This window comes from Amborella trichopoda, chromosome 8, assembly GCF_054954075.1.
Source record: "Amborella trichopoda isolate Santa Cruz 75 chromosome 8, AtrichopodaSantaCruz75HAP2 v2.0, whole genome shotgun sequence".
Taxonomy (NCBI): Eukaryota; Viridiplantae; Streptophyta; class Magnoliopsida; order Amborellales; family Amborellaceae; genus Amborella; species Amborella trichopoda.
The window spans coordinates 5,527,109-5,538,465 of record NC_142343.1 but is presented as its reverse complement, the minus strand read 5'-3'; the positions used below and the strand labels follow the sequence as shown (position 1 = coordinate 5,538,465).

The 11,357-nt window shown below is 34.0% G+C and overlaps 1 protein-coding gene and 1 pseudogene across 6 annotated transcripts; both read right to left on the bottom strand.

Moving 5' to 3' along the window:
* Positions 1 to 249: 249 nt before the first annotated feature.
* On the bottom strand, positions 250 to 4,629 carry LOC18436268 (tropinone reductase homolog At5g06060). 6 transcript variants are annotated; one of them, XM_020668493.2, is made up of 6 exons: positions 3,914 to 4,629; positions 3,446 to 3,653; positions 2,138 to 2,354; positions 1,972 to 2,046; positions 687 to 793; positions 250 to 591 (listed from the first exon to the last, which is right to left on the bottom strand). In XM_020668493.2, exons 1-6 carry the CDS (start codon positions 3,979 to 3,981, stop codon positions 412 to 414), a joined length of 855 nt encoding a protein of 284 aa, XP_020524152.1. In that variant the 5' UTR covers positions 3,982 to 4,629; the 3' UTR covers positions 250 to 411. The 6 variants fall into 6 exon arrangements, 4 of the variants coding, with proteins under 4 accessions (XP_020524152.1, XP_020524151.1, XP_088729613.1 ...); XM_020668492.2 differs by having other exon boundaries at positions 4,527 to 4,629; XR_016060454.1 differs by lacking the exon at positions 1,972 to 2,046 and having other exon boundaries at positions 687 to 803.
* A 4,882-nt stretch (positions 4,630 to 9,511) lies between these two features.
* LOC105420793 (tropinone reductase 2 pseudogene) lies at positions 9,512 to 9,815 on the bottom strand (annotated as a pseudogene).
* Positions 9,816 to 11,357: the final 1,542 nt, after the last annotated feature.

The following is an 11,357-nucleotide window of genomic DNA, read 5'->3' as shown; positions in this document are numbered from 1 at the left end:
TGATTGAAAGATAATTTAAAAAAAAAAAAAAAAAAAAACAAGTTAACATACTTTCTTTGTAATTTTCGCATACACGTCAAGCATTTCGTATTTTACGTAAAATTTTAAGATTCGTATGTAAATCATTCTTTTATCATTACTGTATAGTTTTAGGAAGTGCTTGTCCCATTCCAGCTACTCCAGTTTGGCACCCTCGGTTATTCGGAAACCAACACAAAATGCTCACAACCCTACTACAAAATAAAAAACTTGCCCAAAGTTTTATGGCTTGGACCATAATTTACTTAATAGAATCTTACAAGAGCTGCAACTTCTATTTCCAGTTATCCCATGGCACTTAAATTAATTTACAGAAAGAGAGAGATAGACAAAGAGTAGTAGTAATAAAAGTAGAAGAACAAATTTTCTATGTCATGGATACCAGCCATTTACAGTGGTTCCACCATCAACACAAATGACTTGGCCTGTGATATATGATGCAGCTGGCATGCAAAGGAATGCAACTAGACCTGCAACTTCTTCGGGCTCCCCTATCCGCCTCATCGGAGTTCGAGCAATGATCGACTGTAACATTTCCTCATTTGCTAGAAACTGTGGTAGATAGTAGATGAGTGAATCATAAATAGATTTATTTGCCACAAATAATTCTTACTTCCATGGCTATTTAATTGTGATAAAGTTCATACATCTTTCACAAGTGGCGTCGTTATAAACCAAGGCGATACGCTGTTGGTCCGGATATGGTCCTTCGCCCACTCACAAGCTAGGTTCTTAGTAATTTGATTTATTGCGCCTGAAACAAACTTCAAATAAGAGAGAAAAAAAATAAAAATAAAAATAAAATAAAATCCATATTCATGCTTTGTTAAAATAAAATCCATATTCATGCTTTGTTAAGGACCATTTGGGTGCACATGATTTTCAAACCCTGATTATTTCCAAAACACTTCAAAATAACCACAAGGATAAAAAATGAACCTGCTCTTTATCCATTCCCATTGAAAAGGGACTTTTTTAAATGGATATGACTACTTAAGACTACACTTTCTCAGGAGGCGATATGGTTATAAGAGTTAAGATTGTTATTTGTTTGATAAGACTAGTAGCTTGTCCAAATATACATATGGTCAAGCTCGGGATCTTTCAAAAATCAAAACATTCATTTAAAAAATCTAAAAAAATACGAAAAAATTATTTGTAATGTGTTTTTGTATGTGTTCTATTATTTTGACAAAAATTGGGAAGTGTTTTTGCTTATGAATATTTATTTTTTATATTTTTCCCTCTTTAGATTATTTTTAAAAGGGAAAGGCTTATATACTTCCCCTATAGCATAGAAGATCTAGCCATCTAATTTTGATCAAGAGAGCCACTCACCGTTTGATCTTAGATCCGACGTCACAAAGTATTTTATTTTTAGTTTTTTTATTACAAATTGTGTAAATATGAAATTAAGTACGTACCATCTTCTCATTGGGGCGCACCTATAAAAAATATTAAAAATAATTTTTTGATAAAATATAATGACCAAAATACCCCTTGAAACTTTTAAGGGTATTTTGATCATTTTATTTTATTGGAAATATTATTTTTTTATTTTTAGCTAGTGTGAGTTTAATAGAGGATTGGACGTACAAAATTTGGTGTCAAAATATTTTATAGACAAAAAAATAAAAATAAAAATAGTATAGAGACGTGACATTGTGATTGGGGTAATCTTAGCCCTCAATTCAGAAGGGACGGTTGGATGAGGGGAAATATATAAGTTTTATGTTGATGGGTAAACATATAAAACTTGCCCGATAATGCCCATGGTCTCAAATTAATGTTTCAAAATTAATTTTTCATTATTTTTTTAACATCATTTTGATGTATTTTGTTTAATTTTACTTTAAAAACATATTTTTTCATATTGTTTGGCGTTGTTTGTAGTTTTATTATTTTTTTAACGCTTTTAGCCCTGGCCAATACCTGTGTGACTCAGGCAAGTTACCCAGAACACTCGCCCCAGCCCAAAGCCGGGTATTGTGCCCAGGTCAAGGTTTCCTACATTGACACATACACACATGAGAGAGAAAGAGAGAAAGAGCAATTAAAAAACGATGCAAACAATCAAAGAGTTGAAGCTTAATGTTACCTTTGGTTGCTGCATATGGAGTGCCCACATCTACAGCAACCACCCCAGCAACAGAGGATACGAATACAATGCTTCCTACTCCTGTTGATTTTAGAAGAGGATGCGAGAGTTGACACATATGGAAAGCAGATCCAAAGTTGGTTTCCATTACAAAGGAGAGTTCCTCAGCTGTGTACTCGACTGTGGGTTTTGTTATGCATGTCCCAACATTGTTCACCTGAAAGCCATGAAACCCAATGAACACATCACTTGTTACTACATAATTGATTATGTCCAGAGTATATACAGATGGGTTTATCTACGGGGGGAAAGCTTTCTATACTTCTCCAATGATATAATTTTTTATACCCACGCTCCCCCCACCCCCTAATCAAGTCATCCAATTTAGATCAAGTAAGGCACTGACTCTTAGATCTAGATCCGACTTCTTGGAGTACTTAATTTTTTATTTTTTTCTACAAATCATATCAATGTAAAATTTAGTATGTGACATCATCTCAATGAGATGCACCTAAAATATATTAAAAAATATTTTTTAAAAATAAAATAAAAAAAATACCCCTAAAAATTTCAAGGGTATTTTGACCATTTTATTTTATTGATAAAAATTTTTGTTAATTGTTTTTGCAGGTGCATGTTTAGGAGAAAAGTGGATGCCCAAAATTTGGTGTCAAAATGCTTTGTAAATAAAAGAAAAATCTAAAAATAAAATATTGTATAGCTGTGACATTGTGATTAGGTCCATGTTAATCATCCATTCAGATCGGATAGCTGGATAGTAGAAAGTAGATAACTTAGCAAGGGAAGTATAAAAAGCTCTCCCTTGTCTATAATACAAGGAGTTGTGTGCATATTTATAAGTAACATTTGTAGCTAAAGTATTTTCAATTAGTGAATGTGCCTATGGCCGCATCCGAATGAACCAGAGTTTGTGAACAACATAATGTTTTCCCTCCAAATTTAGGATCGAAAAACGTCCTAAAACGTCTGAGACCCGGCAACAAAGAACACTTGCTTCTCCCCATTTATGAAAAACAATTTCTTTTTGTAGAATTGTTTTGAATCCAAATTGGGCCCGATTCTTTTCACTACAACATTCATCAATTTTGTAAATTATGATGTCCATCCAATTTAAAAATACTTCCGGCTAACATATTTTTTATGCCAAAGAGATTATGGGATGGCATATATCCATCTTCAACCTTAATCTTTTAGTGAAGCAAGAAATGCACTTGAATTTTGTAAAGAAAAACATATGCAACTCTTTTATGGGAAGTGCAGCACAGCAGGAGAATATATGATACTTACAAGGATATTTAGCTTCCCCTTAAAATGTGCAGAAACAGATTCAATCAATTTCTCCCGATTAGGTTTCGATGATAGATCACAAACTAAACCGTGAACATTTAATCCCATCCTCTTCCACTCATGCAAGCATTGGTTAAGTTCGCCTTCATTGCGAGCGCATGTATAAACTGATGCTCCGAGTCCAGCTAATTCTTCTACTATAGCACGCCTGCACAAAGATTGAACAAATGCACATGTTATCAAATGTTTTTTTGGTGAAAACTTCCATTGATGTCATGATAATAATATCAAGACATAAATTTAGATAGAAAAAGAGGTGGCGATTTTGCAACGCTACGTCCTAAGCTCAATTCCCACCAAGGGTAGGAACCCTTTTCCTATTGACTCACCCAAAAAAAACCAAAAAAAGCATAGATTTAGATCTCAATGTAGCTTAGAGACAGAGATAAAAAAAGGTTTAGATTTGACCTTATCCAATGGAAACTACAGTAGGAGAAAGTTCGACAGTACATCGGGTCACTGTCGAACCAGATCATAAATCCAGATAGGCAATCTGGGTCACCAAACCGGTTGTTAAAGCCTTGTGTAGAACTATTAGTATGTATCGGTTATATGCTATGCAATCATCCAAACCTTGGACCTAAGTTGGGTCCAGGCCGACCCAGAACCAAACCGACCCAACCCATTAAAAACATGCCATGCCGGGTATACAAAAAAATGATATGCAAGCTTGAAAGAGCCCACTGTTATTTACAATTAACTAAATATGTCTTCGCAATTGATTAATTGTAAGAAAATGCTCTATGAAATCGACTAACCTCTCGATTAACTACAACCAAGAAAGTTACCAAAACTGTGTGTTTTTTTTTTTTATAGAGGAGGAAAAAAACAAAAAAACGAAATAATTTGAGATTTGATGGGAACACCATTCTGTGTGTGTGGAAATAAGGACAATATTAGTCCATTAAGAAACAAATGTAAATGCAATCGAAAGCGAGATCTAAGAATAACGAAGGCACAATATGCATGCAACAGAAAATGAAAAAGACCAGAAAGACCACAGTTAGAAAGAGAGAAAGACCCAATTCCTTTGGTTCCCCCTGTAACCAAGGCAGTCATGCAACGCAGGGACCATCTCTCTTCTCTTTTCATCTTCTCCGCTCCCTCCATTTCCATTGATTTTGTCTCTTTTTTTACCTCTTTTCACACAAGCCCTAATCTATTAGGGTAGTTTATCTCTTATACATAGTTTCTGCAACTTGTCAAACAAAAGAAAAAATGGTGGTGTCTTGGAAGTCCTTGTACCTTGTCTATAAATCTGGTTCACTCGTTTTTTTTCCGGTGATAAGGTGGGCCCCTTGTCCAAATTTAACTAGGGTAGATGATTAGATTTGTGTTCCGAATGTAAAAATGGATGTAGTTTTGATAAAAGGGTCCACCTATACCTGCATCATAGTCATCACATTCCGGTTTTTATTTATTTCTATTAAGATTTTCAAAATAACAATTGTTTCATGGAAAATGGCATGCATTTCTACATTGGGCGGTTCAGAAGTATAAAGCATCCATTTTAAAGATGGATACAGATAGATAGTCTATCTAAAAACAATTGTAACTAACATTTTAAATATCTTTTTAATATAATAATTATTTTTAGTTTTTAAAATTTATATTTTTTCATATTTATGATCTCTATATTAAAGATTATATATTTTTTCAAAATTAAGATCAAATTTATTTAAAAATATATATTTATTGTTAGGCCCGCATTTCTATAATATGCGGGCTGGTCGCATGTCAACCACGTTCTTTTCAAAAAACAAGCTTCTCAACTATTTCAAAAATAAAATGTTTTTGTACTGGCAAGGTTCTAAACAATTAAATTGTGGTTTTCATTCCCACATCACCCCACTGACATGTTGCACAACCTAATTTCTAAACTATTTGAAAAAGAAAAGCTTTTATATACGGGTGATGATATACACAATCAAATTAAGGTACACTTCAAAAATTAACTAAAAGAGGTTGTTTCGATGCCCAAAAATTCCTCAAATCAATTATCTTGACATTAAGAGGCATAGACATGAGATAAAATATAGGAAAAATTAGAAAAAAAAACCCAAGACTACATTTTCTATACAACTTACCCCGACTTAACTTTTTTTCTCACTTTTTTTCCCAAAACAAACTTTCTATGAAAATACCCACCCAATAGAAAATGTTTATTTTTTAAAACAAAAATATCCTTCCCGTACACAAAATTCATTTCGGCCAAATTTAATGTTGACTTTTGGACCCAAGTGCCGGACCGTCCTAAAACAACTACCAGACTGAAACTGAGTATTGTCAGACCGCCTTTTACATAGTGTTGGAGCCTTGGAATCCAGTAACATTTACAGGCGGACTGCCTTTGCAACTGTTGGACCGCCCTTTGTAACTGTTGGCCTGCACTTTACACAGTGCTAGAGCCTTACTGCTAAATTACACTTACACAGTACTGGAGCCCTACTGCCGGACCAACCCTTAGATATTGTCAGAACCCCTATTTTAATGGTAAAGTAAAAGTAAGGGAGGGTAGTTTAGGTATTTTTTTATTTTTTTATTTAGTTGGGGGTATTTGTATAGAAAGTGTATTTTGGGGAAAACAGTGAGAGAAAAAGTTAGGTTGGGGTAAGTGGTATAGACAGTGTAGTCTTGGTTTGTTTTTTTTTTGCAATTTTCCTTAAAATATATTTCAAGTCTTGGAACCAGTACATCTTATAATGCATTTTCTGGACCATCAATTTTTAAGATTGCCATGCTTTCATAAATGTGATTGATCTACACTATTTTTGGAGTTTTAAATTTTATAATTAGACATGAAAATAAATTTCAAGGCATCACAAAGATTTCCAAGACTAAAACAACATCTTTCAACAGAATTTGAAGGTGTGCATTGCTTTGATGGTTTAGGGCCTTAGCCCTATATAAACCACACCATTTAAAAAAACGCGTAGGGGCATGTCTTTCCCACTGAATTACCCAAAAAAAATGGATAAGTTGTGGTTTCTCTAATATAGGGTAAAAATAAATAGTATAAAATATATTAATTTTAGAATCATTTTTTTTTCTACACATTCATAATCTCCATATTTGAGATTATATATACCTAAACATTGAGGTCCAGAGTCCGCCTAAAAAATGGATCATAAAATCTGTTTCTAAGGTAATTATTTTTTCCCCTAGGATAAGGGCAAGCTTTGTATGCTTCCCCTACAACATAAAACGTACATACTTCCCTTTATCCAACCATCTATTATGAATGGATAGCTAATATTGCCCCAATCACAATGTCACATCTCTACACTATTTTATTTTTAATTTTTTTCTATAAACTATTTTGACACCAAATTTTGGATGTCCAATCCTCTATTAAACTCGTACTAGCGAAAAATATGAAAACAATATTTCCAATAAAATAAAATTATCAAAATACCCTTGAAATTTTTGAGGGGTATTTTGGTCATTATATTTTATCAAAAAATTATTTTTAATATTTTTCATGAGTTTGCCGCAATGAGATAATGGTACGTACCAAATTTCATATTCATACAATTTGTATAAAAAAAAACTAAAAATAAATTATCTTAAGACGTCAGATCTAAGATCAAACGGTGAGTGGCTATCTTGATCACAGCATACAAGTTCTAGCCTCCCCTTACCATCCAGCCATCCAATTTTGATCATGAGAGTCACTCACCATTTGATTTTAGATCTGACATCTCAAAATATTTTTTTTAGTTTTTTTATACAAATTCTATGAATATGAAATTTGGTACGCACTATCTTTTCATTGGGGAATACCTATAAAAAAATATTCAAAATAATTTTTTGATAAAAGATAATGATCAAAATACCCCTTGAAAATTTCAGGGGTATTTTGGTCATTTTTTTATTGAAAATGTTTTTTTTTATATTTTTCGCTAGTGCAAGTTTAATAGATGAATGGGTATCCAAAATTTGGTTTCAAAATAGTTTATGGAAAAGCAATTAAAAATAAAATGGTGTAGAAATATGACATTGTGATTGGGGCAATCTTAGGCCTCCATTTAGAATGGACGGTTGGATAAATGAGAGAATAGAACTTGTATGCGGTAAGGGACGCATAGAAAGCTTGCCCATATTTTTTATATCTAAATAATGCTCTTGCTTGTATTTACCCCCTTTAAAAAGTCAACAAATTTGAGATGAAAAATACCATTTTCAATTGCTTCCTCTATATTTTGTACTTCTAGGTTTTTAGTGCTTCTCTCTGTATATGCCCAAAATCTCTCTCTCTTTCTATCGAAATCTCTAGTTTTCTCTCTCTTTCTATCGAAATCTCTAGTTTTCTCATATGCCTGGAATCTTTCTCTCGGCCCAAACTCTCCTCTGTGTCTCTCAATCGAAATCTTTGAATATCTCTCGTTCGCTCTCTCTACCCAAACTCTCCTGTCCTTGTACCGCAATATCTAAATATCTTTGTCTATACTAAAAAATATCTCTGCTCTTTCTCTCTCTGCCCAAACTCTTCTTCTGAAGGAGTTAAAAGTTGACAAATTTACCAACATTTTTATTGAGAAATTAACCAGCATTTTTACTGAACTGGTGAGTATTATAGAGAGAGAAATTAAAGCATTTTTAACTTTGGATCTTATTTTCTACTATTTACATCACTATATGATCATATTGTTGGAGAGAGAGAGTCTATTTTGTTGCCGAAGTCCCTCATTCATATGGTAACTTTGCAAACATAAATGTAAAATATGAAAGCGTGGTATTGTGCATATAATACGGTCCGACATTTAGTGTGCCGGATCGCATTATTGGCATCTTTTGAAATTCTAATCAGTTCACACATTGGGTACCGAACCAAAATTGTTTTGTGGTCTGATACAAAAATATGTGGGATTGTAAAAAAAATTTGGTGAAATATTTCAGTCAAGAGATAAAGAGAAAACTACGTGAATAGTGTAGCACTCTCGCATTTGAGAAGAGCAAAAAAAAAAGGAGGTGTCCGAGATGAAAGTCCCCAATTCGAGGAAAAAGGAGGGTGGCAAATTTGGAAGTGGATTCCATTTGATGGACTATGGTGTCATTTTGCACTAGTTGGTGCTTTTTCATTTTCAATTTTTAAATCAGTTCGAATTGAAATTTGAACGTTTGTGAGTCTCTTTGAGGCGTATAAGTAAAAATATATCTAAAAACATTGACGAATATGTATGACAAAGAAATAACCCTCAAAGTTTTGGAGGTCTTTTCTGAAAAATTTATTTTATATTTTTTTAAGCTATGTCAGCATTAGAGGTATTGACACCCTAAATTTTAGCACATTCCCATGGGACTGTCACTATAAGCAATAAATGTGTTTTTTGTTTTTTTTTGGGTAATTAGCATTGAAAAATGTTGAATATCAATATTTCGCATGCCCCGCCACAGCTGCTTCCACAAATTACAGAGGAAAAAGGAATTGCAAATATTCAACAATGGCTGGATGATAAAGTATTCCACTGTGAGATGGATGTGAGGACTAGATAATCCTTGTGGAAAAAATTAAAAGATTTGTAAGAGAAGCAGACAATGGGTAATGAAGCCTTCGTGATTAGGTGATTGGTCAATTTGAAGTTTAAATAGGGGAAATCTGTGGGTGCACATTTAAACCAGATATGGAGTATAATTAATCAGCTATCATTTATGAAGATGCTGGTAGATGATGAAAAAGAAGCCTTCTTGTTGCTTAGATCGTTGCCAAACATTTGTGAAATAATGGGTTTTCTCCCTGAGCAACTCAGCATCTGAAGTAAAAGAGACCATGAATCAAGTGACCAGTAGCTTGTTAAGTGAAAAATAAGGAAAATTTCGTTGCGTTCCTCTCGACGACAAGATTTAGTCGCTAGGAGCAGTGAGTGAAGTAACATAAAGATCAACACATTCATTATAACTCAAGAGGGAGATACAAGTCAAGGAAAGGATCATCTGTTATTAATGTGATATGGCTGGGAATACATAGAAAATTCCATAAAGCCCAAGCAAACAGAAGAAAAGGGCCAAGATAAAGGTAAAGATACCACCATGGCTGGTAATCTTGCAATAGCTGCAACAGCTAAATTATTTTAGAGAGCCAGAGAGAGAATAAAAGTAGTACATCAAACTCCCTATCTCACGGATACCAACAATTTACAGTGAATCCACCATCAACAAAAATGGCTTGGCCTGTGATATATGATGCAGCCGGCATGCAAAGGAATGCAACTAGAGCTGCAACTTCAACAGGCTCCCCTATCCTCCGCATAGGGGTTTGTGCAATGACCGACTCCAATATCTCCTTGTCTGAGATCAACAATGGAAGAAAGAAGATGAATGAATCATAAACTGATTTATTTGCCCTGAACAATTATTACTTCGATGGCTACCAGAATGTTGAAAATTACATCCATCTTTTACAAGCGGCGTCCTCGTAAACCAAGGCTATACACTGTTGGTCCGGATGTTGTCCTTGGCCCACTCACACGCTAGGTTCTTGGTAATTTGAATCAATGCACCTGAAAGAAAACTTTAAATATGAACCCCAAAAATGCCATATACATGCTTACTTTTTTGTAATCCCAATTGGTACTAAAAAGCCACCAAAATTCCTATAAGACTAGAAAAAGAACTTGTTTCTTCTAGTTCCAAAGGGACCAATTTGATATGTCTATAATTCCTTAAGAGTACAGTGTTTCAAGATTGGCCATAAGAGTAAACATGGCTATTTCTTTGATATGATTACTGCTTTATCCTATTAAATACACATGAGCGAGAGAGGAGCAATTAAAAACAAAAGTACGATATCAAAAGAATTGAAGCATAAAGTTACCTTTACTTGCTGCATATGGAGTACCCACTTCTACACCAACCACCCCACAAACAGAGGATATAAAAACAATGCTTCCTGCTCCTGATGCTTTTAGAAGGGGATGCGAGAGTTGACACATATGTTAACCAGATCCAAAGTTGGTTTCCATTACAAAAGAGAGATCCTCAGCTGTATATTCGACAGTGGGTTTTGCTATGTATGTCCCAACATTGTTCACCTGAAACCAGGAAGCCCAACAAACACATCCCAAAAGTGTTTGGCAAAATCATATCATCAACATACAAGACTAAGATTAAATAAGAACTATCATAAAAAACGTTCATATAAACGCAATAATCATAATCGCTCATATGGTATCCAAGACCATTCATGAAGATGTCAAGAGTATTGTACTATTGTCTTGATGTTTGCTTGAGTCCATATATAGATTTCTTCAACTTGCATACTAACTTTTTTTTTCTTTTTTTTTCAAGAAAGCCTTTTGGTTGTTGTATATACACTTCCTCTTCAAGTTCACCATATAAAAAACTGTTTTTAAATCCATTTGTTGAAGTTCAAAATCATGAAATGCAACAAGCCCAAGTAACAACCTAATAGAGTCTAACAATTGGTGAGAAAATTTCAAGAAAGTCGACACTTTCCTTTTGTGCAAACCCCTCTCAACTAGCTTTGCCCTATACTTTTTTAAACTTCCATCAATCCCTTTCTTGATTTTGAACACCTACTTGCAACTAGCTGCTTTTCTATTCTTTGGTAATTTTATCAAATCCCAAGTTTTGTTCTTTCGAAACGCCAACCTTTCATCTTCCATGACCTTCTTCTAAGATATGGAATCATCCCCTTCCATAGCTTCGTAGTAAGTGCTTGGTTCTTCATTCATAACACCTAAAACATATTGTGTTTCGGGATCTGCATAGTTCCTAAACCGCTCGGGTGGATGTATTATCCTTGTAGATCTTCTTGTCATAGATGGTGTAATTACTTCATGGGAATCACTTGGTTCACCAACTTACTCTTCTTCATCAATGGATGACTCAT